This window comes from Schistocerca serialis, chromosome 4 (assembly GCF_023864345.2).
Source record: "Schistocerca serialis cubense isolate TAMUIC-IGC-003099 chromosome 4, iqSchSeri2.2, whole genome shotgun sequence".
Classification (NCBI taxonomy): Eukaryota; Metazoa; Arthropoda; class Insecta; order Orthoptera; family Acrididae; genus Schistocerca; species Schistocerca serialis.
This window is the reverse complement of record NC_064641.1, coordinates 303,686,314-303,710,254: the sequence shown is the minus strand read 5'-3', so window position 1 is coordinate 303,710,254 and position 23,941 is coordinate 303,686,314. Positions and strand designations below refer to the sequence as shown.

The window sequence follows — 23,941 nt, the reverse complement described above, 5'->3', positions numbered from 1 at the left end:
TGGCTAAGAAAAGGCAATATATATACAGTGAGACAGAAGGATTCATGATTGCAATACAGGATCAAACAATAAACACCAGGTATTACAGCAAGCATATTATTAAAGATCCCAATACCACAACAGATAAATGCAGACTTTGTAAACAACAAATAGAAACAGTAGATCACATCACAAGCGGATGTACAATACTAGCAAATACAGAATACCCCAGAAGACATGACAATGTCGCAAAAATAATACATCAACAGCTTGCCTTACAACATAAACTTTTAAAACAACATGTTCCTACATACAAGTATACTCCACAAAATGTACTGGAGAATGATGAATACAAATTATACTGGAACAGAACCATTATAACAGATAAAACAACGCCACATAACAAACCTGACATCATACTCACCAATAAAAAGAAGAAATTAACACAACTAATAGAAATATCTATACCCAATACAACAAATATACAAAAGAAAACAGGAGAAAAAATTGAAAAATACATCCAACTGGCTGAGGAAGTCAAGGACATGTGGCATCAGGATAAAGTTGACATTATACCGATTGTACTATCAACTACAGGAGTCATACCACACAATATCCACCAGTACATCAACGCAATACAGCTACATCCAAACGTATATATACAACTACAGAAATCCGTAATTATTGATACGTGTTCAATAACCCGAAAGTTCCTAAATACAATGTAACATATACCATACAGTTAAAAGGAAGTCACGCTTGATCAAGGTCCGCGTCACTTTCTATTTTTAACCAGACTTAACGTCTGAGAAATTAAAGAAATAATAATAATAATAATAATAATAACAAAGTTTGATATATTAATTTTGTGTGTAAAAATTGAACTGTTTAAATATATTTAAATTTTATAATTAATTATTTAACATAGTTAGGAGTAAAAAGAAAGGAATCGGTGGGAATCAAACTTGGGCCACCAATTTGCAACTCTGCATTTAGCTGCTGCACCATTGCGAGCACAACCGCTCAAAAATAACTTGCACTCTGCGCGTAAATCTGTAGAGGGTTTTACATTTTCCTACACTCGACATCAGCAACACATTCCAGGAATTTGAAACTGCCGTCTACCTCCTCCTACTCATGTGTTGGAGCCAAATCGGCAAGTCCCATCCAGTGCCCTCATGTTAGATTTCCATTTGGAGAAAATCTACCCAACTCTTTAAATCTCATTTTTTCCAACAGAGGTCTACTGGAAAAATGCATTTTCAGCAGATCATCTACAAGAAACTTTCATACTAAACGAAGATGGGATTTTGCTATGTTAAATTTATTGATTCACTGCTAGTTTCTGTTTGTAGGCCATTCTCAAGTGGTGGTATGGTTCAGCAGTAGAAAACTGTTCCTTGTATATTGAAAGCCAATGTCATTAAATTTGTTTTTTCTATTAATTTTGGTCCATAAATACTAACTTGTCAGTTTGCCTGTTTTACATTTGTGAAGGTATTATTATTCATTTTGGTGCACAAGTGCTGTCTTGTTGGTTTGACTGCATTGTTAACTAAAATGAATTATAATACCTTCATACATGTCAAACAGTCAAACTAACAAGACAGTATTTATGACCAAAACGAATCAGGGAAAAAAATCTATTAAAAAATAAAATTAATACAAGAAGTGGAAAATGCCACCTTCATTTAATAAATTGATTGCTGTGGTACACAGTGTGAGAAAAACTTTCAGGCTAAATTTTGCGTGTAACTCATTTAGTGCTGTTTTATTTTATTTATTTATTTTTTTTTTTTTACTGTCTATAGCCATTTGGCTTACAGGGTAGAAATCATAACTAAATTAAATATATATTAATTTTACACAAATAAATAGAACTGTTTAAATATATTTAAATTTTTAAATAATTGTGTGTCATGAGGGGTAAAATAAAATGGAAAAAAATTATATGCTGGTAGCAGTGGGAATCATATGCTGGTAGCGGCGGGAATCAAACCAGATCCAATGGATTCCCAGTCAGTAAGCCTGACTACTTGCCCACAGAACCAGTACAGCAGCTGCTTCTCGAAAATGCCTCATACTCTATGCTTGCACAATAAATTACACATAATTTCAAAGAAAAATATTGATCTGGTGCTGTGAGCAACTTAGCATTCAGAGTGGCACCACATGAGAGCATGCACAGTTGAAAACAATTGTGTCCCTTCTCTGAGTCAAATGTAGCACAGCTGACCATCTTTTTGGTACCGAACGTTGATTTCTAGTTATCTTGGAGAGAGTGCTACAAAACATGATTTCGTCCGTTTCATTTGCATACCATCCTACATCTGAAGAGAAATAGTGTAATTTTAGTGCGTTTTCCGTCTCACATTCAAATAGAAGTGGCATAATTTTAGCTGATATTTACCGTGTGCTGTAGCATGTTGGCCCATGATAACAGGCTGCCACTGATAATGTGTGATCTCTTTCGTAGGTATTTAAATTCATTGTCGCTTCCTAAGAACTGCATTATGCAGTACACAGCTGTAATGGGATATATTTTATTAGAGGCGATAGATTTCGGTCTGTGGTCAGATCATCATAGGGACTAAGAACCATTTCAGCCATGCGTTTATGTAATTGGGATAACAGTTGAACAGATGTATATTTTTCCATCATTGACTGCAGCTGTAGATATGTAACATTGTCCATTTGTTGATAAAAAAATTCTATGAGGTTAAATGGACATTTTTTATGTATACACATCAAATATCAGTGACAAAAAGTGTACTACTGATAATTATTCCAATTACGCAAACGCATAGCTGAGACAGTTTTTAGACTTGATGATGGTCTGATCCTAGACTGAAATCAATCGTCTGTAATAAAATGTATCATTACAGCCGCATATTGCATAATGCAGTTCTTAACATTCATTAAAGCTGTGCAGCACCACCTCCATAAAATATTTCATTGTTGATTGTGACATAAACTAAAAACAGACCTTAAACCTAAAAATACAAGTAAATCTCACTATGTTCTTTTCATAATTAATCTCCCCATTTAATTTTAGTACATTATTGTACAAAAACATCAGAAATATCAGATAAATAGACATCAAATTCCACTGGGCAACAAAAATCCAAGCAACTATTTCGAAATTGGCAACAAATAAATCTGTCACGTGAATGTTCCACAAGTTCAGCTGAAGCTGAAGATCAATTTTTCCCAAATAAATTGATTGCAGATGTCAGATGACAACGGAGGTATGTCAGCTAATATAGTAATATATAGCTGAATATTTTATTCAAACAGGTGATTAGTATATGCCTCTAAGGTTGTAAAGGGGGATTATGAAAGGTATCTCTCACTTACATCTGTACTCTGTTTTCAAATATTAAAACTTTTATTAGTGTCTGAATTTTATTTATATGTAGTATGTAATTAATGATTTTAAAACTAAATATATAACTCCCTTGTTACATTTAAAATATTGCATTATAATTCTATTATTTTATTATTAATTTCTAACTTTTCTTTGTGGAAATCACTGACATGATTTCTGGTTGGTAGCTTTTAATCATATTTTCAAGTCATCGCCCTGAGTTTCTAAATTAGTTTTAATTTAATACTAGTGATGTGTAATTTATTATGTTCAGTGATTGTTCCTTTTTCTCTGTTGATCACAAGAACAAGCAGATAACAGACACAGTACTGTATTGCATCTAGGATACTTGTACTGGAAGACACTTGCCACAGTGGCTCAACTACTAGGCCAATAAACATAGGCCGAATGTCGGCATATGACAGAGAGGGAGGCTGGCTGGTTGTGACTCTGTAAGCTGTCTGCTGTGTGCACATCAGAATGGCGGCCTTTGGCACTGCTAGTGTCCTCTGACTTCTGTGCTGCATCTTACAACTGCACACCCAAATCGTGTGTGTGGAATCTATGCAGGGTCACTACACCTGTTTGCCCTTGGGGGTTGGAGCGTCGGTTGTTCCTTGGGCAAGTTGTCAATGGCTGTGATATGGTGATGGCACCCACATCCGTAGAAACCTTGGAGGCGAGAGGAGAGAGACTTCCACCAGCGGCGACCTTAGAATACTGGAAAATGTGGTGGTTCGAGGAGTGCTCAGGTGTCCCCCTGTCAGTGCATGATACAACAGGACCAGCAATGGGCAGTCCAAGGTGGGATCCATTGCAACATCTAGCAGCAGTGTTGAAAGTGAAGGCAACTCCACCAGAAGCTAATCCCTTGTGAGAGACATTGAAGTCGTGAGGCGTGTGTCCACCAGTTGGAGGGACACTGGGGTTGCCGCTGGAGGCTGTGAAGTCAAATTCTCATTGAGCGGAGGTACTGGTGCAGATAAAACAAAGATGAGGCTGGAACACTGGTGGACAGTTGGCACCCAGGGAGCGGCACACTGGCGTAGGTGGTGGTGTGAATGGGGTAGGGATTGGGTGTCCATCCGGACTCTGAGCTAATTTTGATGGTGCCAGACGTCTTGGTCTCCAGGCTGTAGGTGTGGACACGGTGACCATTCTGATGTGCAATGATAGCCAGTAATTAGCAAAGGTGCTGATCAAAACAAGCATGCAGACTGCTGTCCCTGGTGAGAACCATGAAGCAGCGAAACACGATGGTGGGCAAGAATCCGGAGGAGGAAGAGGTAAAGCAGGGTCTACAGCTGGTGCTGTGGAGAAACTTGGCAGGGCCACGGGAACCAGTAGGAGTTGTCCGTTAGGCTGTTAGAAAAAACTGTAATCTCTCATCGATGGGAAAGTCCTGCAAATATTTTTTCATTTGGTTCTTTAAGGTGTGAACCATGTGCTCGACCTCCCAGTTAGATTGAGGGTGAAAGGTAGGGGAATGAACATGGTGAATGCTGCACTGCACACAGAAATCATGAAATGCTTGGGACAGGAACTGGGGACCATTGTCAGAAGTGAGAGTAACTTTGGAGCCGCCTTTTGACTAGTGCGTGGGCGACACAACACAACCAAATGGTCAATGCTAGGCCGATACACGATTGTCAGCCAAGACTTAAGTGCAGGAAACATCCCACTGGCCCTGTTTAACAGCTGTAATACCTCCCGCCTCCAACTCCAAGGAGAGGGGAGTTGAAGCAAAACAGAAATAGTGAACAGTCCACAAACAAGAAGTGCAATGAAGAGCAGCCTGAAACAGCAATGGTGCTGCGGGTAAGTTGTTATACCGCATTCAAAATTCCCTTATGCCATTTATTTAGTTATTTTTCACACCATTAGGAATATATAGACAGGAGTGTGCGGAGACACACACACACACACACACACACACACACACACACACACACACACACGCCTCACAGAAACTTCCTGTTTTCATGCTTGATGTGTGTTCGGTGTTTGATGGGCTGTCCACTGGACCCCCTTACCAGTAAATTTGAGGGAGGGTGGATGGGGAGTTTCCCTTGTCAGTGTAAAAGTTTGCGATGACCACATAAAATCAAAGTTAAATATCTCTAGTATTCTTGAGAATATTTTCTTTTCAGTGTTTCTCTCTTGCAATTCAGGTACAGTCTCTGATGATCTTGAATACAACGCCATGCAGATTCCTTTTGCTCTCCATCTATGGTCGGTAGTCAAGAAACATTTTGCATTAATTTAAAACACTTAACCAGATAATTTGTCAACAGCTTTTAACTCCTCAACTAGTGTCTAAATATGAATTGCTGCTCATCAGTGTCGAAGGGAATTCTTGAATAAAAGTAGTGTATGTAATTTACGAATCTTTGCTGTTACTTGCTTGACATGAAGTCAGCAGCTGTTTTCTCTGACATGAAGATGAGATTGAATTAAGTGGTGTAAATTAATAAATCAGAGCCAGTAATAAATGGTATTCAGAATAAAACGAAACGTGACCCGTAATGGTTCTCCAGGTCTCCACAAAAAGAATATATCTCTTTTTCCATGTGTATCGAAAGTTGCTACTATTTTGGTTTTGGTTTGTACATCTACTTCATCAAAGGATGATAGGAGTGAGAAATCTTCTAATAAATACCACAAATGACGATTAAATTTTATTATAGCTGTTTTTGAAATCATGGAATGTTTTCTTTCATATATTTCATATCTTTTAAGAAGGTTAGACCCAAATCAGACGCTTTTAAATATCCCCTGCACTGATGCCATGGGTTGAAATAAACATTTAGCAATGAAAAGAGAGATTTCTCAGTGCATTTTTATTTTCAATGTATAATTCAAGTTGTGATCTCAGAAACATTTCTAAGCAATAAATTGCTCTAGCCGTACATTTTGTCTGATGCATTCCTCCAAGAGACTACATTTTCAATTTTTTCCTGCTGTCTCCTCCCATAAATATTACGCACAACTCTGAGATTTCCTGGTAATCACATCTCACATTTGTTTTATTTAATTCTCTTTCATAAAAGTCTGGCTCACTGATAATTTAATCAACGATCTTTTTGCTAGTGTGAAAATTACTGATCTTTATTTTTCCAGTTTTCCGTCAAATTTTGAACAAATGATGTCATGACTGCTTATTACACCATGTACTTTACATTCAAATATCCTTTTTAAAATAAGTGCTTACATGTGCTAACGACATGGAAATACATTAATTCCCTGTCCAATTTGTGTTCAAGTAAGATGTGTGCCCCAATAAGACAGTCAGTGTTAGAGGCAGTTGTATCGCAGCAAAGAACTTGAACATTGTCTTCAATACCCCAGTACTGTAATGCATTCCAAACAGGGTTCACTTGCTCTGTACTACAACCATTCTATAATTTTGGAAGGCCAATGAGCTGTTCACTGTCCCCAAATGAAACAATGTTGTGAAGCCTTTCTTCTCGTGTCCTTGACATTTAATACTGGCAACAGTTTACCGTTCCAGTAAACAAAAAGGGGTGTACATCACTCTTGAAAGATGACTTTATTGTTTCAGCTGTTTTTTTCTGTCTGAGTGGCTGAGCGGTTCTAGTCGCTTCAGTCTGGAACCGCGCGACCGCTACGGTCACAGGTTCGAATCCACTACAAGAAGTACATTGTAAAAAATCAGTATCATCAAAATGCCTGAACTTGAAAATGCCTTATCTGATTCTTCAGATAATGAAGTAGTAAGTTTAGCTGATGCAGAAGTAGATATTGTGCACTTTTGTTTCTTTTGCCTTTTCTCTTCTTCCACTTTTTTCTGCATCCACTTCTTTCCTTTAGCAGCAAGTATTCAGTCTACTCCTGCAATGTAACCTTTGTGCCTGGGCTGGCTCTGTCGAAGCACAAGTCTTCTGTCTTCTACCAACTCGATTGTTTGTAGAGAATTGGCATGTGAGATTTCAGGCAGGTTATCCAGATTATTTATAAACTTCTTGTCATGGTGCTTCACTTTTTTTTTTTCTTCGCAGTATTTTCCACTCCAAGTGCAAGTTCGTATGTTTTTTGTGAACAATGCTGACTAGCTCTTGGGAGACTTCTCACTTCCTTTCAAAATATAATGCACTTGTGATCCACAAGGTTAGCACTTTCACTAATGGTTAATTTTATTTCCCATATGTTAAAAAATAGAACTCCCAGCAGTTGCCTATTTGATGCTAATTTGGGTCCACCTATTGGGAGTTTAAGACCCCAGTTAAAAACACTGCCTAATTGAGGTGACACCTCATATAGCAACTAAAAAATATGTGCAACACAATTGGTAACAAACAACTAACAGTACAGCATGTGCACATACTGATAACCTGAGATGATGACAGCGTGACATCAGCGAACAGTGTGAAAGATTGTGTTCAAGTGAGGTTGCACTCCAGTCAGCATGGGTTTAAGTGCTTTGATCACAACAAAATATTGTTGAGACATGATTTAATCATTCCAACAGTATTAAAGGGTGAGCACTCAAAAATACTAAAGTTAGAAAATAAGGGACACATTAATATTCTTTTGAGACTTAATGACTGACTCTCCAATGTTGGGGACACTCATCTATCATGTTCGGAGTAACAATATCACATAACAGCAACAGGGAGCGGTGGCTGGGATGCTGTTCACGTGCTGTGCAGAAGTTACCGGATTGGCTGGGTCCGCATGTGATTAGATTTGGGTGTGACAAAATGGCACTTGTGACTAAGGCATGATAACACTAATGGGGCTGTTTCTTGCTTTGGTAGAATTCAACCGTACCAGCTATACATGCATGTGGCAGTGAGCATAAGTAGTCAAACAACAACAAGAAAGATTCCTGCAGTGGGACCAACCGCTGTAACACTTGATACAAGGCGGTAGAAATCCATGACAAACAATGCATGCCATACCTCAGCAACCGTAATATGGAAGACTTGGAAATGTTGCCTTAGGCAGTGTTTGTACACTTTCCAATCTTCCTCAGCCTCGTTAGACGATGGGAGCAGAGGAGAAAACATAGCCGGAGACAAACAGCAATACCAGCACAGCCTTTCAAATGACAGTAAGATGTTCCATCCGTTGTTGCACCGATGTTTGAAGCAGAGACTCCTTGTCACAATAAGATGCAAAAACCAACAACAAAACAGCTAGGAAAAAAGACCCTACATGTTGCCAATGTGTTCTGACCGCAATAACATACAGGTAATATCGAATGCAAAATTTCATTATGTCTAGAATACGTATACAAGAAGACACTTGCCACAGAGTGGCTGCACACCAATATCAACGTATGACTGAGAACGAGGCTGGCTGGGCATTACTCTATGAGCTGTAGGCCAGCCAGCAGAGTGCACTGCGGAGAGGCTGCGCACACATCTAAGACTGGTGATGTCTGTAGGTGCTAACGTCTTAAGACTTCTGTGACACACCTCAGACTGTGCACCCGGATTGTGGGTGTGGAATGTGTGTGGGTCACAACAGTCTCCACACAGCTTCTTCGAACCTAACACCTTGAGCATTATACCTGCATTAGTATTATCCAACCTGTGAGTGTCTGTATTCACCATAATAGTGTCTAGCCTATCATTTGTATTATCTAGCTCAGCAGGAGCCTTCAGTACCTCCTCCATCTTTTGGGTCAGTACAGGCATTCAGTCAAAATAATACATATTGTGTTTTATGGACTACGAGATGCTACAGACTATAAGACACACCTTAATTTTTAAGCAGTTTTTTTAATTATCATTTTTATTATTAGCTAGCAAAGCCTGACCTCAAAAATCGTCATATGATCTTTCTTCTTCTTCTTCTTCTTCATTATCCTCCTCATATAAAATGGTCTTCACTGCCATCGAGAGCATTACTTATGCTGCAGTTCTTGAAAGATCAAAGAATCATGTCTTGTCTTTCTCTAGACGAGGATGGTTTTATTCACTGATACACTTGTTTGATTGTAGGTCATTTTAAGGCCCCCTTTGGTGTGAGTTCTTGTTGGGTTTCATCCATTATCCATTTGTTCCATTCCTCTCTCATATACTTTAAATAGTTTATTTATAGAGATATCAAGAAGTTGCAGCTGTGAAATAAGCCCTCCCAGAATAACAGCAAGCGGTGTATTTTCCTGTCTCAATTTCTGTTTCACAGAACTTTTCAAATGAATAGTAAACTGATCTAGCACATGAAGAGAACTCTTCTTCAATAAAGCAGTTTTCCTTCTCTCCCACACTCTGTTAATCCAAAATTTCGTACCAGTCTTGTCCATGCAGCCCTTGTCACGTACATGTCCACCACCACCACCACCACCACCACCACCACCACCACCACCTGGCAGTATTTCAGAAGGTTTGGGATTTTTTTGTGTTTGAAAATGATCAGGGGATTAAGTGTAGTAACATCAGCACAACATGAAAGGACAACAATGTAGTGCATTTTCTCACGTCCACTTGTTTTTGTAGTTAGAAGTGGCAATAGTTCTAGTACTTGACACATCAAATGTCAGAGGAATTTCGCCCATATTCACTATTTGGCTTAGTTTCGCACTGGCTTACTTTTGATGATGAATAATAAAATCATGGAAAGACACTATAATATATTGTCTTCATACTCTTGTGCATTTTCGGAGATATTTGCTTGCTTGATGCATCACATCATTGATGAAGAACAGGACTGCTGCACTTGATGAACCAGTACTGCCGTTGGGTGGTGAGCAGTTAGCATAGAAACAGCTGAACACTGTGACGTATTCCTGGACCTGATGAAATCAGTGAACTGTCAGTTTATTCTTGATTTTCATTTAAAATAAAGCTCATGCAACATTCTTAGATTTCCAACATAAACCATTCTGCTTCTTGTCCCTATAGTGCCAAAATGTAGCCTCCCCCTTTAAATATTTGTATGTTCAGGACTGATTTGTTGTCTTCTCTTTTATCTGAACATAGGCACCTAAAAGTCAAATTCTCTTCAGACTGTGCCATGCAGCTTTGATATACCTCACCTCTGAGGGACCCGTGTTTGTGCTGGAATCGAACACACTTCAACAAAATTTCAACTTCCTTGAATGAATACAAAGCATGTCTTCTTTGTAATTATATTTGGATATTCTGTCATCTTGCATGATACTTATTGCATCTCAAACATTACAGCATTGGGAACATTAATTATAGTAATAATAAGTTCACAAACAGACTGACATTGTGATGAATTAAATCATGTTAAATGTTTTCTTCTGCTTGCCTTGACATTATGCTGCATTGTTGGAGTGCATTCCTTCATGCGGTGGTGAACTATCCTGCAGACTCGCCGAGATTACACAAAGCCCACACAAGTATGCAACTCCTGATAATACTACAGTCTCTGTCCCACATTAGAAAACAGGCAGTTTCCATCAATGTACACAAAACAGATAACTAAAACACACAGACAGCTTCTAAATTTTAACCACTAAATTATTATCATATGATTCAGCTGTCAAAATAATCTTCCTAGGCTAGGTAGGCATAAGGTTATGCATCACTTCTGGAGTTAAATGTAACACCACATTCCACAAGTCTAACAGGATTAGTGTAGTGCTCATTTTTCAGGCTTCCAGGGGGTTCTCTCTCTCTCTCTCTCTCTCTCTCTCTCTCTCTCTCTCTCTCTCTCTCTCTCTCACACACACACACACACACACACACACACACACACAGTCACAGTGTCAGTCCACTGTCCAGTACACAGGAAAAATACTTTGATAAGGTGAAGATAGATACATCTTGAGCCTGTTGTCATAAATTTACAATCAATGGTTTGGACACAGAATTGAATAGTAATGACAACAGTATTATGATGTTTTAAAGACTTGTGATTTAAGAAATTTTTGTCAACATATCAATCGCATACATAGTATGTAGAACATCTTAGTCTTTATTGATGAGGAATTTGTATCCTATGAAGGATGCAGACTGTAATGTTCAGTGTATGGCCCAAAGAGAAACTAAGCTTTTCCTATCCTGCTGTATGCTTCAATAAATCACAAAATGCAACCAAATAAATCCATCAAAAACTCCAATGTTTTGGCATGTAAACCTCTGTTACTTTCAGGGCACAGATTGTAAAACGCCTTAAAATAACAGGGAAGGTTACCTGTCAAGATATCAGTGGCTTTTGATGTTTTCACTCAGCAATACCTCGAGTTTTTCGCAGATGATGTTAGATGTTTGCTTGTTCAATGAATAATAAATGCATTCTCTCACTGTAATGTTGCACAAGTTTGTATACACTCATAATGTCCATTGACAGTGAAAAATGACAACATACTACTATATGAAAGTCTTTTTCATTAGTCTTTTCTACCAGTAATTCTTTTTTCATGTAATTCACATTTAACAACAGTCAAATACACCCATTATGCACAATTTTAAAATGCTCTATGGGGTAGCACCAGTTGTCAATCAAATATAATTTCAGTTTGTATTTGAGGTTAATTTTGTTGTATATTACATTTTTACTTATAGTACAGTCCAAATCAAATAAATAATTATTGCAATTTGTGTCAATGCCCTTTCGTCAGATAATTGTTGTTCTGAGAAAAATTGCACTTGTCTCCATAAATCTGCATTAGCTGTTCTTGCCTTTAGACATCATGTGGGCTATAGCTGTGGTACCAAAAATCAAACTTTTTCATCTAGTAATTTTTTTAAAAAATCAAGTGGCAAGTATTTTGTTTTGGTCGGAATGCCTCTCTCGGCACTGGCACAAGTGTTTTGTGAGCAGTACAGCTATAAAGAAAGTTGCCCTCTGCACAGAATGCAGAGAGCACATTTGTAACAGTGAAAGCGTTAAACAGGATGAGAAAAAAGGTTTTAAAAGGAGAGGAGCAGGGAAGCGGAAAAGAGCAGTGGGTGCCTTGGCAGAGAACAGTATATGGTGAGGGTGATGGAACTTGAATTGGGAGTAGGTGACAGGACAGAGGAGGTGGAAACTGTTGGGTGGAGGGTGTGGAGACAGTAGATTACTGTAGGTAGAGGCAGAGATAATATTGGGAGCGGAGAATGTGGGCTGAAGATAACTCCCATTTGCGCAGTTCATAAAAACTGGTGGTTTAGGGGAGGAACCAGATGGCCCAGATTGCAAAGCAACCATTTAAATCAGCTGCACGTTGCGCCAGAGGGTTATCTACCACTCTCTTGGCTCCTGTTTGACATTGGCTGTTCATCCTGATGGACAACTGTTGGTAGTCATACCATTAGAAAAAGCGGTGCAGTGATTGCAGTGGAGCTGGTATATGAGATGGCTGCTTTCACAGGTAGCCCAGCCTCTGATTGGATAGTATAAGCTTGTAACAAGACCGGAACAGGAAGTGCTGTGCGGGTGGACTAGACTAGTCTTGCACCTGGACTTCAACAGGCATATGATCCCTGTGGCAAGGGGTTGGGATTGGGAGTGGCATAGGGATGCTCTAGGATGTCATTGGCGGTTGGGTAGGTGACAAAACCCTGCTTTAGGATGGGTGGGAAGGGTTTTTGTGTAGGATGTTCCACTCAGTAGTTACTGCCCCCTGTCCTATCACCTCCTTCCAGTTTATTTCTTTTTTTTTCTTGGCATATCTTAAAGGCTGAATTGATGTACCAGTTTTGCTATAGTAACTTTGATCAGATGTTGTATTCAGTGTTTATCATTAAATGAGACATTCTGCACAATATCAAATAGGTTACATTACCATGTGTTTCATGCCGTTTCATTTGAGCTAAGATACTGAATGATTAAATTGGTAAGAAAGGAGGGGAAAAAAAGCACACTCTCTCTCTCTCTCTCTCTCTCTCTCTCTTTTTTTCAGTATTTGCCACTCTTGAGTGCTGCAGTAGTCGCCCAAGGTGCTGCATCATTCTTTTGTGTATGACCTTCTATAATTTGTCAGATTTTTATAAAGTCTATTCTTGTTGACGCACATTATTACTGTGAACTGTAAAAAGAATCACTTGAAATACATGCTGTTGCATTTGCTGTTATAATTCATTTGCATAGTTTTGTTCTTTGATTCAGAAATATTCTGCTATTCTCTTTACTATTTCAGGTAATGCCGAAGAGAACAAATCGCCCTGGTTTAAGTATGACAAATCGTCCTCCTCGAGGCAGAGGGTACCGAGGAAGCAGAGGTAGAGGGTCATCTTATTATGGCTACAGACCAACTAGGAGACCAAGGTTAGTGCCTATAGGTTTTATTTTAGGACTGTATTTTCCTCTGTAGCTTAATTTTGTCAATTTTATAATATAGTGTGTTGTTTGTTCAACGTCTATTGGTCACTGTTACATATTCTCTCTATTTAAATGTGGAAGTCAAAAATACACTATTAGTGAGAATAATAATTTATACTGTTTGTGAAAGTTATGCAAATATGATAAAGTCAAATTAATTTCCATTACACATATTTCTGAGGATAGATGACCGGGTAAAAACATATATTCACTGATGATCGCTTTTAAAATCACTTTTCTTTTTGCAAACGCAGATGGCTTTTTGCAGTCCAGGTGTAAGCTAACATGCCAGTGAAAAACTCTCTCTCTCTCTCTCTCTCTCTGTGTGTGTGTGTGTGTGTGTGTGTGTGTGTGTGTGTGTGTGTGTGTGTGTGTGTGTGTGTGTGTCCCTGCAGTCTGTAGCAACGGTTCCCATCTTCATTTACATATGATTACTCTGCAGTTCACAGTTAATTGCCTGCAAGAGGGTTTATTGAACTACGTTCAAGCTATTTCTCTGCCATTCCATCCTCAAACTGTGCGTGGGAAAAGCGAACATTTAAATCTTTGTGTGTGGGCTCTAGTTTCTGCTATAATGATCATTTCACCCTACGTAAGTGGACGTCAACAAAATGTTTTCACACTCTGAGGATAAAGTTGGGGATCGAAATTTCATGAGAAGATCCTGCCGCAGTGAAACCCATGTTTGTTTAAACGATTGCCAGCCCAATTTGCTTATCATATCCACGGCACACTCTTCCCCTATTTTGCGATAATACAAAATGAGTTGCCCTTCTTAGAACTTTCTCAGTATCCTCTGTCAATCCCAATTGATGCTAATCCCACATTGTAATGCAATACTCCAGAAGAGATTGGGCAAGTGTAGTGTAAGCGGTCTCTTTCGTAGCCCTGCTGTATTTTCTAAGTGTTGTGCCAATAAATGGCAGTATTTGGTTTGCTCTCCCCACATCATTATGTACATGATTGTTCTAATTTAAGTTATTTGTAGTTGTAATCCCTAAATGTTTAGTTGAATTGACAGCCTTCAGATTTGTTCAATTTATCATGTAACCAAAATTTAGTTTCTAGAACGAAATTTTCACTTTACAGCGGAGTGTACGCTGATACGAAACTTCCTGGCAGATTAAAACTGTGTGCCAGACCGAGACCCGAACTCGGGACCTTTGCCTTTCGCGGGCAAGTGCTCTACCGACTGAGCTACCCAAGCACGACTCATGCCCCGTCCTCACTGCTTTAATTCCGCCAGTACCTTGTCTCCTACCTTCCAAACTTCATAGAAGCTCTCCTGCGAGGTATATGGCCCTAAGACATTGGATCACAGAGGGCAAGCAGTACAGAGAAGTATGAAACTGCTATACGCAAGTCAGAAGCACGAAGCTCAGGCCCATGTTGTGAATAAGCTGCTCAGGCATCCATCAGACATGGAGTAGAGATTGCAAAATTTTCCTTGAGGAAAAGGAGAGTACAAGAGCTGGAAGTAATGAGATGCCTATAAATATTGTGTAAAGGTGCGATAGATGTATAAGGGCAATGAAAAAACTTTCCATTAAGAACCATACAGGCCAGAATCAGCATGTCAATCAGGCAAAATAACAGTGAGCGTTGAGTCAATAATGCCATCGATACACCAGGTTGAAGATACGTGTTCAGTAAAACACTGTGTTCTGTTGTGTGAAGTAGCCCATACTGCCCACTGTGCATCCTCGTCCAACAAGAATCGTTCATCCATCAAGGCCGTTTTTAAGGCCTAAAGGCATGATAATCACACGGGGAGAGATCCCGACTATAGGGTGGGGGCTCAAGTGCCTTGAGGTTAGCAATAACGTGTCACATGCCTATATAAGTAATAATTTCGTCAAAGAAGACGTCAGTCTTCATGCAGCTGCTCATGCAACAGTATTGTTCACACAGAACATTCCCCGTTACAGGAGATACAGATGGTGTTCCCATAGCACTGTTCACAAGGCTATCAATTTGGAGACTACTACAGCTAATGCAGTTGGTGGCCAAATTATGTTGTAGGGTCCCTCTATGTTTTATGGATGTATAGTGAATTTCACCATTACCAAAAATGATGCTGCACTGGGTGGTAATGATTGGTTAACTAATGCAGTAGTATGTTGTAATAGTGATAAGGTTCAAAAAGTTCCCGGGCTTGAGACATTTAGTAGTTGGGATGTAATTGCTCATCATACCTTTCACGTTGGAGAAGTATACAACAGAACTGGTGAATTTCTGCATTAAGACATTCACAATATTGGGACATGCATTGTTATGAAGTAACTGCACCCTTTGTTGTGGACCATTCCACAATGATGGTTTTTTACAGACATGCTACCACACACACATTCTTCATTCTCTGAGGGATGTCTAATGGTTTGCATCCTCAGGCAGCCAAGAAAAGAATTACTACACACAAATTTATATCATCATCATAGTTAGCTTCTGCAATTACTGTGCGCATGTCAGAAAGACACGAATGCCACACTAATCTCTTGCCTACATGTAAGTCCTTATATACCTGCAGCAGAGCTGCGGTACTTGCATATATGCTGCAGCAATGCACTCAAACAGAAAACTTTTGATTGCGCTTTGTATAATTATCATTAAGCTCAAATACTTACAACACTGTTTACTGAAGGAAATAAATGAGCCAACAACACTGACTTAAAATACAGTCTAAATACAGTCCCAGAAACCGTTCCTCCTTTTTGGAAATATTAATGCACATATCATGATATTCAACTACCTTGTGCCTCTGAGGAGAAACTGTTTAGCACTCTGTTTTCTGCACATGGGACCTGGGCCATATTTAGGGTTTTTAGATGCCTATGCTGAATCTACGGTGCAGGGATAATTTTGTAATATCTAACTTGCAGAAATAGCATTTCAGAACATTTTTGAAATTAAAACAATGTATTAAATTGTATAAAAGTTAGCCATACAGTTGTGTGACTTAATGAACTGACGAGATTAAAAAATGAAAGAAATTGAAATCTTCAGGGTATTAAACAAGATTTTGTAACATCACTATGAACAATAATAATTTTTGAGTAAAGAAGAAAATAAGATTCATGTCCTTGCAAAAATCATTATTTGGGTTTAAAAAAATGATTTATTGTAACTATTATCAGTTGGTAGCAGTATAATTATGACCAGAAAATTTTTTATACAAAATAAATTTTTATAAAAATAATGAATTTGTTTACTTGACCGTTGAATTACTCTTTAAAAAGCTCACAGAGGTTGCATGAGCTCACTGTTTCATCATGAGTCAGTAACCTACATCTATGTAAATACTCTGTGAGCCACTGTGCAGTGTGTGGCAGAGTATACCTTGTGCTACTATTAGTCATCTAAAAAAAATCTTTTATTGATATATTGTATACATCATTGTACCTTTACGTTCTTTCAGATGAAAGACAAGATTGTTTCTACCTTCCTTTGAGCCATAGATTATGTAGCTTTTCAATCTCTTGATTTATATAATCACTAAGAGAATTCTTGTCAGTGAACATCAGCTTACTTTCCTTCCAACAATGATTAACTTCTTGCTGGCACATTTGTTTTGACTTGTCTGCATGCTTTATGTATGCATTGTAAAAGTTTTGATACAAATTTGCTTTCAATACAGTAACATCAGCTTCATAATCTTTGCTGAATATCACAACTTGCTCACTTGCTGCCACATAGTAATTTCACCCAGTGTGACAGGGAGCTGCCCAAACGAAATCTCATGCTCGTGTAGCACTGGTTTCGAATCATGGAAACCAGAGCATGCAAATGTGTAAGCATTCAGTCGAGAGAGGTCATAAAGAGCGATGTGCACCTTAATATTGTCTATGCTCAGGGTTAATTTATAAAAGAAAATGTTATAACAGATAACAGTATATATTCTCGGAATTAAAAAGTTGACTTGAGGTTATCATTACTCCCCTCCCGCATTTTGAGCTCGTGTAATTAATGGACGTCCCCTTGCCTCCACACTCTGAAATGTTCAATAGGTATCAGACAAATATTACACTTGTTTTGAAGAGAACCTGATGCCATTGATCCAGGTTCCATTCCAGGTTTATCTTTCCCACATTCTTCATGTATAATGGTGCTGAGTGACATAGACTGTTGATTGTAATAGATGCCTAGAGGCCAAATTAATTGTGTGGAGATGATTGTGTACTGTTTGCATCAATGCAGTCCTCCCAATTACCTCCAGAAACCCAGTTTACAGTTCTGCTATCATTAATCTCTGTGCCTGCAAATGAAAATTTGCTAGTAGCAGTCATTAGATGCTGCTGTTGACCACGGGTGACCACTATGAGGCAGATCTTCAATGTTTCACATTTCTCAATAGCTGCTGAATGTTCAAATGAAATTGCTGTGGTGTACACCAATTTGGCAGGCAATTTCTTGACAATCCCCCATATATGATTGGAACCATAGTTGACCCAACTGAACTGCACAGTGAATTCAGGTTTACTTTTAGATGTGTTACACGGGTGGCTGTATTTTTAGTAAATTAAAATGTTCAGAAGAGTAGTGAGCAAGTATTTTCAATCTCTCTCTCTCTCTCTCTCTCTCTCTCTCTCTCTCTCTCTCTCTCTCTCTCTCTCTCTCTCACACACACACACACACACACACACACACACACACAGATATAGTGAAACATTCCACGTGGGAAAAATATATCTAAAAACAAAGATGATGTGACTTACAAAACGAAAGTGCTGGCAGGTCGATAGACACACAAACATACACACAAAATTCAAGCTTTCGCAACAAACGGTTGCTTCCTCAGGAAAGAGGGAAGGAGAGGGAAAGACAAAAAGATGTGGGTTTTAAGGGAGAGAGTAAGGAGTCATTCCAATCCCGGGAGCAGAAAGACTTACCTTAGGGGAGGAAAAAAGGACAGGTATACAATCTCTCGTGCGCGCACACACACACACACACACACACACACACACACACACACACACACACACACACACACACACAAATGTCTGCTTGTGTCTGTGTATGTGCGGATGGATATGTGTGCGTGTGCGAGTGTATACCTGTCCTTTTTTCCCCCTAAGGTAAGTCTTTCCGCTCCCGGGATTGGAATGACTCCTTACCCTCTCCCTTAAAACCCACATCCTTTCGTCTTTCCCTCTCCTTCCCTCTTTCCTGGTGAAGCAACCGTTTGTTGCGAAAGCTTGAATTTTGTGTGTTTGTTTGTGTATCTATCGCGTGAGGACGGTGCAAAACTGTTTTGAGCATTGTGGTTGGTAGCAGACAGGTCGTATCTACTCCAATTTTGCAAGGCTTTCGTGTAGTTCTGATTGGATTTCTCTTGTTGTTGTTGTGGTCTTCAGTCCTGAGACTGGTTTGATGCAGCTCTCCATTTGTAAAAGAACTATATTGATTTCCTCTCATTTTTCCTACAGGGGCTACCGTGGAAGATCAGCATACTATATGCCTTACTAAGCTGAAAATTGAAGACAACGATGCCATCTGAGTGCAGATTCGCTCATTTTATATAAATTCTTGGGACATCCATTTTGATGGATACTCTGTTGAAATACTGTATGTATGTATGTATGTATCAGCCCATCACCTCCCTCCCAAGGAAATGAAATCACTTCTTTATTTTGTACTTTAGTGGCTACTGTTTGCATGTGTTTAACAGAAAGGTTTTAAAACATTATTTTGCTTTGTTTAAAGTTTCCATATAGAGGTGTGTGTGTGTGTGTGTGTGTGTGTGTGTGTGTGTGTGTGTGTGTGTGTGTGCGCGCGTGTGTGTGTGCGTGTGTGCGTGCACAAGTGCCTGAGGCTCAGTGTATGAGCAATTTTGATATGGAGGGTTACTTAATTACGCCCCCTGCTGACATTCGTGAGATGTACTTGCTCTTTTTAACAATGAATTTATAAACTTCATGTTTATGATAGGTTCTCATTTGCTAGTTGTGTGTGAGATTAATTGAATATATTTGTTTGTGACTAAGTACTGTATTCACTTATATCTTAACATTACACTACTTGCACACAAAAGAATTGTACAAACCAAATTTTTCACTAGAACATACTTCTTTCATTACCATAGTGTTAGTCACGCTAGTGGTGATACAAAACTTGTAAGAAGAAATATGAATGTTCCCTGATCACTTTTGATTATATTAAGATCTTAATGAGAATATTGTCTAGTTATGTATTGAGTTTGATAACTTAACTCTTTGGAAGCACTCATGAGTGAAAATAGTGTGACACTCAACCTGTAAGGAAGGCACAATTTTTTTACTGCTATGACAAGATTAGTTAATTTTTACTTATGCATTATGTAACCACTTTTTAACTGAGGAAGCATCAGTGTGGAATATTTGACACGGGTAATACTTTGAAGAAATTCATTCTGTACATAATCTCACAGAATATCTGAACATAATGTAAAAAAGTCTGCTTTGATTGTTTCTTGTTTCTATGTCTTACATATTTTTTATTTTTTACACTTCAGTCGGCTAATAAATTATTTATTTGTAGATCACAAAACTAAGTTTTAAAGTTTTGTAGAATGAAAAATTAGAATTATGTACAATAAGCAAAAGAAATGTAAATTGAGTAAAAGCAGTTTGAAAACATTTCATGAACAAGAAAAAAATTGTGTTGTGTGCTTTACTATGAATTATGTGTACAAAAAAGTGCTATATAATTTGTATTAGCTTCATTGTTAGGACCTACAGCTTCTTTCTTTTTCCCCTTCTGGTAACATGTAGTGTGGTTCAGTATAAATTCGGTACTTGTCAAAGGGTTGTTTCACAAATGAAAACTGAAATGTCTGTGGATGAAATTTGATATTAACGTCTTTTTCTGCTGGGTATACAAATAGATATTAAATCAAAGATTCAATACATTGACAGCAACTCATATTGCCTATTATTATTGGGTTCACATTTAATCTTGTTTGGAAATGGACACAAAGCTCTCTATGAATATCCTATGAATGTAACACATTATTGAAAGTGGTTACGAGTTGCAGTATACATTCCAGTTCCTTTATGCTTATTTCAGAGAAAGTTGTCCAACATGAGACAGTATCTGTTTTACTTTGTTCCAAAAGAAATGTTTTGACAGAGTAAAAAGTTTCTTTCTTTGTTTCTCTCTTAGAGATGCTAGTAGTAACAGAACTAGTTACATCTCAAAATTTGTGCAGTTGTTTGTTTCTTTGAGCCTGATTGCCATTATGTACTTTTTTTTCTTTTTTTTTTAAAAAAACTCAAGTCTGTTGACAGGAAATATATTTTCACTTACTTTGTCTTTAAGAGGAGGAATTACTTTTTATGGCATTAACAGTATAGAAAATAATTATTTTCATGATCTCTCTTACAAGTTATTTACAGTTTTCTTGAGTATCGAGTGCTAAGTTAGTTTGGAAATGTTTGCATTTCTTGCCAATTGCAATCTGTATGTGTATATGTAAAGGTTCACCAGTTAATATGGATAAAATCATTTAACGTTTTGTAGACAATATCAAACATTAGGCATTTAAGTTCCAAACCAGTACATACATTATTATTCATACATTGTTGTCTATCTTCAAAAGATTGTAAGATCTCTTTGTGCTGTTAAATACAGTTACTGCCCATATTTCCATTCTGTTGTTGGCATTGAGGAACTAAGTAACCAAAGTTATTTATGTAATTTTGTAGTGTAATGTTCAGATATGTGAGTGGAGCAGTACATGAAATAACCTGTTTGGTACATTTTTGGAATAAGTTTAGAAAATGAGATTGGATGTAGAACAAGGTTCAGGCTCTTTAATATTTATCATTACTTCTGTTGTAGCTTGTGTTCATCATTGAAATGTGGTTGATCTACACCCTAATCCAGAGAGCAGACTGTGAATAAGTGTGTGCGTGTGCGTGCATGCATGGTGTGGTCGCATAGGCATATAATGGGTGTGTGTCCGTGTGTGGTCGTCTTATTGTTTTCCAGGAACGAGGAGGAGGACATGGAGAAGAAGAATACTTTTTATTGAGAGAAGGACAAATAGTGGCTGCCGTGCAGAAAAAAATAGAATATAGTCTTGGGACTTTTTCTAAAAATGTAAATTGAACTGGTGTAAGTTTAAAGTATCTTAATAAAGTCTCCATTATAAATAACTTTGTATTGTTCAGCCTAGATTTCTGACTGTGTTATACAAAAAACTTTTATAAAGTGATTTATGGTTTCAAGATGATATTTTAAATGACAGATTTTGTGCTGTGTTATTATTTCTGTTGTGGTATGTGCACTGTGCCATTCCGTAAGATGATGATGCTTCCATATATGAGAATATACGCTCCTGTCTGAGTTGACAAATCATTATATCCATTGTTTTCTGTTAAACATTTAAGAGTTGAGTAGTAAGTTATTGTGTAATGGTATTAATAATGTAATAGAAAAGAGCCATTTATTTAAGTGAGTAGTGTTTAGGGCTACCTGTGTTACCAGTGAGAGACTAGAGAGAAAATATTGACTATTGGTTGAACTATTGGTATAAGTTAGTATAAGGTAAAGAGGGTGGGGGGGAATTGTACAAAGCTAATCAATCTTCATTTTGGATTTTAGGGCATAAAGTTTAAAAGGCCAAAACAAACATTACACATCAAATGAAATTCCTTTGCTCCTTATGAGGTATATGCTGTATTGCTGTGCCTATGTGTGACTCAATCCAAGAAATTTACTTGCTGTGGGCGTTGTTCTTTCAGCTGAGCCACATGAACATGTTTGTAACTCCTCACCATTACTTCCAAATTATGTCTGTGAATATATGCTAAGAGCTTCTCAACCTGGCACAAACAGTGTGTTCATACCAATGTGCTTCACAACAGCATTAGTTAAATGCCAGCTCTACTGTGAAATAATTTGTTTCCGTAGCTATTTAATCATTGTATTGTGTGTGCTTTGTTCAAATGTATAAACTGCAATACCATACTGATATAAAATTCTTCATTTTGGGCAATCAACAGAAATTCGTTCAAACCTGTTGAAGGCTTATGAATCTACGTCTTCATGTTCAACAATTAAGATATTGGTGGTTTATTTCAGACGTGCTATACATGTTGTTGTTGTTGTTGTTGTTGTTGTGGTCTTCAGTCCTGAGACTGGTTTGATGCAGCTCTCCATGCTACTCTATCCTGTGCAAGCTTCATCACCTCCCAGTACTTACTGCAACCTACATTCTTCTGAATCTGCTTAGTCTCTTGGTCTCCCTCTACGATTTTTACCCTCCACGCTGCCCTCCAGTACTAAATTGGTGATCCCTTGATGCCTCAGAACATGTCCTACCAACCGATCCCTTCTTCTGGTCAAGTTGTGCCACAAACTTCTCTTCTCCCCAATCCTGTTCAATACTGCCTCATTAGTGATCTACCCATCTAATCTTCAGCATTCTTCTGTAGAACCACATTTCGAAAGCTTCTATTCTCTTCTTGTCCAAACTATTTATCGTCCATGTTTCACGTCCATACATGGCTACACTCCATACAAATACTTTCAGAAATGATTTCCTGATACTTAAATCTATACTCGATGTTAACAAATTTCTCTTCTTCAGAAATGCTTTCCTTGCCATTGCCAGTCTGCATTTTATATCCTCTCTACTTCGACCATCATCAGTTATTTTGCTCCCCAAATAGCAAAACTCCTTTACTACTTGAAGTGTCTCATTTCCTAATCTAATTCCCTCAGCATCACCCGACTTAATTCGACTACATTCCATTATCCTCGTTTTGATTTTGTTGATGCTGATCTTATACCCTCCTTTCAAGACACTGTCCATTCCGTTCAACTGCTCTTCCAAGTCCTTTGCTGTCTCTGACAGAATTACAATGTCATCGGCGAACCTCAAAGTTTTTATTTCTTCTCCATGGATTTTAATACCTACTCCGAATTTTTTTTTTTTTGTTTCCTTTACTGCTTGCTCAATATACAGATTGAATAACATCGGGGAGAGGCTACAACCCTGTCTTACTCCCTTCCCAACCACTGCTTCCCTTTCATGCCCCTCGTCTCTTATAACTGCCATCTGCTTTCTGTACAAATTGTAAACAGCCTTTCGCTCCCTGTATTTTACCCCTGCCACCTTCAGAATTTGAAAGAGAGTATTCCAGTCAACATTGTCAAAAGCTTTCTCTAAGTCTACAAATGCTAGAAATGTAGGTTTGCCTTTCCTTAATCTTTCTTCTAAGATAAGTCGTAAGGTCAGTATTGCCTCACGTGTTCCTGTGTTTCTACGGAATCCAAACTGATCTTCCCCGAGGTCGGTTTCTACTAGTTTTTCCATTCGTCTGTAAAGAATTCGTGTTAGTATTTTGCAGCTGTGGCTTATTAAACTGA

The 23,941-nt window shown here is 38.1% G+C and overlaps 1 protein-coding gene across 1 annotated transcript in view; it reads left to right on the top strand.

Annotated features, from left to right (window-relative positions):
• LOC126473961 (polyadenylate-binding protein 2) overlaps positions 1-21,723 on the top strand; it is a 122,622-nt gene extending 100,899 nt beyond the window's left edge. Inside the window, exons 6-7 of the mRNA XM_050101332.1 lie at positions 13,410-13,537; positions 19,015-21,723. Coding sequence (XP_049957289.1) covers positions 13,410-13,537; positions 19,015-19,054 — 168 coding nt within the window. The 3' untranslated portion in view covers positions 19,055-21,723. The remainder of the gene's footprint in view (positions 1-13,409; positions 13,538-19,014) is intronic.
• Positions 21,724-23,941: the final 2,218 nt, after the last annotated feature.